A 6,000-nucleotide genomic window follows, 5' to 3' on the forward strand; every position below is an offset into this window, starting at 1 on the left:
TCACCTAGAACTCACCGATACCTGAAGAATCACCTGTGCTTAGCTCGAGCGCAAGGGGAATCGCCTCTCCGGGCGAAAGTAGCAGGGGGGAACTGAAAAAAGGAAAATTAAATGTATAATTTAAAGGAAGCAACGGGAAGGGAACCGGAAAAAGAGGCGCGGTTACGAAAAAAATTAAAAACAATCTGACAACTCAGGTCCACATGGCAGAGGTAACCGAAGCGGGATGGCGTCTAGACAGAACGAAGGGAGGAGATGGACGGGGAATCAAATCGAACGGCAGCTAAAATCGAGTGAGAGATCAATCAGAATCACTCGAGTGACAAATAGCTTAGGAACTGAGAGTCTGAGAGTATACCATTGGTGTACGGTGGTCACCTTTGGAGATAAAAAAAAATTAAAACCCTACATGATCGAGATCAACTCGTACAAAATAGTATTTGATATGCATGGGGTTCCACTGCGAGTATCGGATTCCTACTTAGGCATCTCTCTCTTTGCTCAGGAAAAAAAGGCACGCGTGCTTTTGCATTGCCTCACGACCGCGGAGCGGATTGTTGTGACAAAGAAGCCTCACCGCAGCGGACCACGCTTGATGATTGATTCGTCACCACACGGCGGGATAATTTAGGAAGCGGGAAAAATCGACCGGGGGGGCTCGAAGCAAATTTCAAACGAAGATTTTTTTTTGTTGCGGGGAACGAAGATTTGAAATTGGATTTTGCAGAAGGTTTGGACGGTCGTACCAGCTCCGGTTAGGACAAGAACCAAACTGGGCCTAATCCTCTATCGTGTTTAACGCTAGGGCTCTCTTGGCGGCGAGGCTCGAGGGCCGGCGCAGGGAGTTGGGCCGCAGACTGGACATATCCCCCGGTTTCCGTTTCGGCCACGGTGAGGTCGTTTTGGGGCCACTCAATATAATGGGCCTTGTCCCCGTCGAAAAGATTTTTTTAATTTTTTTAGAATTACACTAGGCAATTATGTCCATGCATTACTACGTATAATTATCAGATAAGTATTGGTGTCTGGTGCGTTAATCTGTAGGGATCTACATGATCGAGTCGTAGACTAAGGGGATTGGTCCGACTCGCATAAGACCCATTTGTCAATAATACGAAACGGATCAAACCAAACGGACCAAACTAAAAATTTAAGTGAAAACCCTACTCGTTTTAGAAATAGGTATAAATAAAAATTGTATAGTACACAGCGTAGAACATTTTCTTCTCTATCTTAAACGACAAAGCCGAGCTCGCGCAAATTCTCAAAAAAAAAAAGAACCGGCGATCCTGTGCCTCGTCGACTCGACCTATACCTGACCAGCAATAATGCATAAATATACTACACATTTTTACGACATGGAACAAAAGAAAAAAAAAGGAGAGACAGCAGAAAAGATCACAGCATCAGAGCCGGCGATCATCAAACGCGCGCCGTCGTCAGCACTCGTCAGCAGGCCGTCAGTAGAACTGTGCATTGGACGTGTAGGTGCCGCCGAACCACCACCCGGCGGGGGCGACGTCGTAGGCCGTGACGACGCGGCCGTCGTCGGACCGGAGCCGGAACGAGAGGCTCTGCCCGTTGAGGTAGGCGTTGCTCTGCCAGTTGGCGCCCCAGTTCCGGGCCATGGCCATCCAGCGCGTCCGGGCGCCCCTGACCCAGGCCTGCGCCACCACGCCGCTGCCGCCCACGTTGGCCACCGTCACCAGCTCGAAGTAGCTGTGCCCGCCGACGGTGAACCGGACGCCGCCGGTGCGCCGGCACGGCACGCGGCGGTAGTGGACTGGCACGATGCCGGCGCGGTACACGGCGATGGCCTCCCACCACTGCTGCAAAAAATGTTTTTAGGGGTGGGTAAAAAGTATTTATAAGGACGGGCGCGGTACTTGCCCCTGTCTGTCGCTCCTACAAATCAGTTTTGTAGGGACGGGTAAAGGACATGTCCCTGTAAATATGTTTCCAGGGGCAGATCAAAACATCAACTGCCCCTAGAAATGTATTTTCGGGAGCGGGTCACAAGACCGCCCGCCCCTACAGATCGCATAAAGAAATAAAAAAATTATTGTAGCAGGCGCCGGCGCGGCGTGCTCAGGCTCCGCCGTGCACCTGCAACCTGGGCCCTGGCACGTCTCGCTCCACCTGCTGCGGCCCTGAGCTCGTCGCGCCGCCGCGGACCGGAGCTCCTCGCGCCGCCGCCGGCCCGCGTCCGCTGCAGAGGCCCCTGGCCACGCCCACCACCATGCGCCCGCGGCAACGCCGGCGGAGGGACGAACGAAGATGCCGCGCCGTCGGAGCCGCACCATGCCCAGGCCGCCAGATCCGGTGGCCCACGCCGCCAGATCCGCACCATGCTCAGGCCGCCGGAGCCACGGCCCTGCGCCGCCCCTGGCCGCCGAAGACGAGCCGTCGATGCCGCACCACGCCCAGGCCGCGCCGCCGCCGGATCTGTGGACATGATAAGAGAGAATGAGCCCTCGCCGCCGCCAGATCTGTGGACATGATAAGAGAGAATGAGAGAGAGAGGGGCTCACGGGAAACGAGAAGATAAGAAGAGAGAGGTGCCCATTCCTGTCGCTCCACTGAAATTTTTTAAGCCGCGCTCGCGTGTTCAAATTTTGTAGGGGCGGCTGATAGGGTGACCCGCCCCTAGAAATCATATTTTCAGGGACGGGTCATCCTGTCACCCGCCTCTGAAAATAGTGTTGTTTGTAGGTGCGGCTGATATTATCACCCGCACCTAAAAATATATTTTTAGGGGCGGATCAACTGCTATATTACCATCGCACTCTTTGTAGGAGCGGGTTACTTTTTGATTCGTTCCTAGAAAAAAACGAGATGTTGCTGCAAATTGTTTCTGTAGTAGTGCACGCCGGCTGCGCCATGTCGCGGCGCGGCGGGTTGCACCAGCCGCCGCGGTCGCCGGGCAGCGCCCAGTTGGGCGGGCAGAAGTTGGTGGCCGTGACCGTGATGGGCGAGGTGCTGCCCGGCCTGCAGTACCGGGTCCTCGTGGCGTCGCAGGCGATGGCGAAGCAGGCGCCGCACATGGCGCCGCCGTTGAAGAGCGCCGTGCTCAGCGCTGCCGTGCGCGTCCCGTACCCCGCGTCGTACAGGTTGCCGTACCCGCACGCGCCGCCTGGTAGCACAGATGTGTTAGCATTCGTAATCTGATGATCCATCGAACGCAATGCAAAGACAGACATGGCAGGGATCGATGGATCGATCGAGAGCAAGAGCAGCGGGATGCTTAATTTACCCATGGTGCCGGAGGCGTCGCTGCCGCCGTAGAAGGTGGCGAAGGCGGGTGTCCATTGAGCCGCCGCCACCGACGGCCCTCCGACCAGGAGGAAGAAGGTGCACAGGGGCATCAGCATCTTCGCCATGTCAGCTAGCTGCTGCCAGTGCTTGGTGCCGTACGACTGGGTGTGTTGGTGCCGAGGAATCCTCTCATATATGGTGTACGTCGCCTCTGGATGGTTTGGCCGGGATTGACTTCTGCGGGCGCCTGCATGTTCGTGTTCAACTGTTGATGACTGGATGGATTACAACCTTGGATAAGAAAGAGTTCTCGGCGGCAGTGGCCATGTGCGCGCGCGTCGCTCGCTCAGCACCCACCACCCGGTGATCCATCCCTGAGTAAGCGCTCTCGCGGCCTGATTCGGCACGCGCGCTCCATGCATGCGGTGATGAATAATGGAGGAGATGAGATCATCAGCAACTGCGTAACGATCATGCCATGAACTGAACCCCGGCCCGCGCGTCGTCAGGCTTCTGCAGTTCGCACACTCAGCTGAATCCGAAGCCGCATTTCTTCGAGCTGCACGGAAAGGACAATCTTCCGAGCATTTGCCGTCGTGCAAGTTCTTGCACTTTGAATTTGCAAAAAAAAAAAAAGAAAGAAAGGAAGGAAAAAAGGAATAAGGTCATTGCGCTTTTATGATACCAAGAGCATTAAATCATACCCATCTCGCAAAAAAAACTAAATCATACCCATTTAGGTTCTGTTTGAATCCATCCAGCTAATTCATTAGTTGATTAGCTGCAATCAGAGGCGGAGCCACCGGTGTCAGCTCTACTAGACAGTGTTAGCTCCTTCCGTGAACAGTGTAAAACAGTAATTTACTGACGAGTAGTCAGGTACACGTAGCTCCGCCTCTAGCTGGAATTAGTTACATTTGAACCAGCTAATTGGATAGTTGCTATTTAGCATGTTAGAAGAGGTTTAGCTGCGTGTTAGAAGGTTTAGCTGGCGGATCCAAAAGGTCCTTAGTGCAATGGCGAAGTGGTTGACCTTTTGCAGTGGGAATGCTGACGATCGAGCGCTGGATGGAATCAACAAGTTGTGGCATGATTTCAGGAGCCTACGCACCTGACGGTACCATCCGAATCCGTCGGCCAAATAAATTCTCCGGTGGTCACGCGCCACAAATTCCTTCCCCCCTGCGAGCAGTGTGAGTGTGTATATGCTTCCAGGCAGTTAGGTGAGGGCGGGCATGTGCTCTCACGGATTACACGGCTTCCAGCCTTCCCCAGGTCAAAGGCAAGCGTTCATGCATGCATGGACTTGTTCTCCAAGCACTACCCACTTGGTTTAATTAAGCGATCCGTTTGCCAACCATCGTAGAATGATAATCATGGAAGCTCATTCGCAAAACCGTGTGCACATGGATCCGTAAAGGGGATGCTTGCACACGGCTGTTCATGCTACACGCCAATAACAGAAAAAAGAGACTGCACATTCCGTCACTAAATACCAGGAATGGTATTTCCACCAACCACCAACAAAAAGAAGAGGCAATTTATGAACATTTTGTCAACTTAATTGGACAGACACAAGAGCGTTCACTTGGTCTAAACTGGGAGCACTTGGGATACCACCCCCACGACCTACACAAACTAGAGGATCCTTTTGACGAAAGTGAGATTAAGCAAGTAATCATGCAATTACCTTCTGAAAAATCACCAGGGCCTGATGGTTTTATTGGCTTGTTCTACAAAAAATGTTGGTCAATCATTGGACATGATCTAATTGCAGCATTACAAGCTTTCCACTCCCTGAGAACACGAAGAATCGAGTTGATTAATGAAGCGAACATCGTCCTTCTTCCGAAAAAAGAAGGAGCAACTAATCTATCGGACTTTCGCCCGATCAGCCTCATCAACAGCTTCGCAAAAATAATCACCAAATTATTGGCCGACCGATTGGCTCCACGGATGAATGAGCTGGTTTCTGGAAGCCAAAATGCTTTTATCAAAAAACGTTGTATACATGAAAACTTTGTTTATGTACAAAGTGTGATCAAGGCTTTACATAAATCAGGGCGACCGGCCCTCTTTATAAAATTGGACATCTCCAAAGCATTTGATTCTTTGAGCTGGGTTTCCCTTCTCGAAGTGATGAGGGCGTTGGGTTTTGGCCAAAAATGGAGGGACTGGATCACCACACTACTTGCAACTTCATCTTCAAAAGTATTGCTCAATGGGATACCCGGGAAAAAATTCAAACACGCTCGTGGAGTACGCTAAGGCGATCCACTGTCACCACTACTCTTTATCCTAGCCATTGACCCCCTTCAAAAAATAATAGAGCTAGCAGCCCAAAGAAACATAATTCACCAGGTCCTCCCAAAGGCAGCAAAATTAAGATGTTCCCTATATGCAGATGATGCAGCCCTCTTTGCAAACCCGGACCATGAAGAATTGAGTCGCATTGGCCAACTGTTACAAGTCTTTGTGAGATGTTCGGGACTAAAGGTCAACATGAACAAAACAGAAATATTTCCGATTCGATGCACCGAGGACATGATATCCAACACTTTGATAGATTTCCCAGGGAAAGTTTCCTCATTCCCCGGCAAATATCTGGGCTTACCACTACACACTCGCAAGCTCCGGAGGGTAGATGTGCAGCCGCTCCTTGACAAGATTGGGAAGAGATTACCAGGGTGGAAAGGGAAAATGTTATCAACGGCAGGAAGAGAAACGCTAGTCAAAAGCGTGCTT

At 51.7% G+C, this 6,000-nt stretch overlaps 1 protein-coding gene across 1 annotated transcript; it reads right to left on the bottom strand.

Moving 5' to 3' along the window:
* Positions 1 to 1,460: 1,460 nt before the first annotated feature.
* LOC120676521 (expansin-A8-like) lies at positions 1,461 to 3,380 on the bottom strand. The gene is made up of 3 exons (XM_039957847.1): positions 3,254 to 3,380; positions 2,871 to 3,133; positions 1,461 to 1,826 (listed from the first exon to the last, which is right to left on the bottom strand). The coding sequence occupies exons 1-3, from the start codon at positions 3,378 to 3,380 to the stop codon at positions 1,461 to 1,463; spliced, it is 756 nt and encodes a 251-aa protein (XP_039813781.1).
* Between the last annotated feature and the right edge of the window lie 2,620 nt (positions 3,381 to 6,000).

This window comes from Panicum virgatum, chromosome 5N (genome assembly GCF_016808335.1).
Source record: "Panicum virgatum strain AP13 chromosome 5N, P.virgatum_v5, whole genome shotgun sequence".
NCBI classification, from domain to species: domain Eukaryota; kingdom Viridiplantae; phylum Streptophyta; class Magnoliopsida; order Poales; family Poaceae; genus Panicum; species Panicum virgatum.

Excerpts from the sequence above, each read along its gene's own strand:
- LOC120676521 (XM_039957847.1), bottom strand. The coding sequence starts at position 3,380 with ATGGCGAAGATGCTGATGCCCCTGTGCACCTTCTTCCTCCTGGTCGGA. Across the intron at positions 3,134-3,253 it reads CGACGCCTCCGGCACCATGG|GCGGCGCGTGCGGGTACGGC; the intron begins GTAAATTAAGCA and ends CTGTGCTACCAG. Across the intron at positions 1,827-2,870 it reads GCCGCGACATGGCGCAGCCG|TGGTGGGAGGCCATCGCCGT; the intron begins GCGTGCACTACT and ends TTTTTGCAGCAG.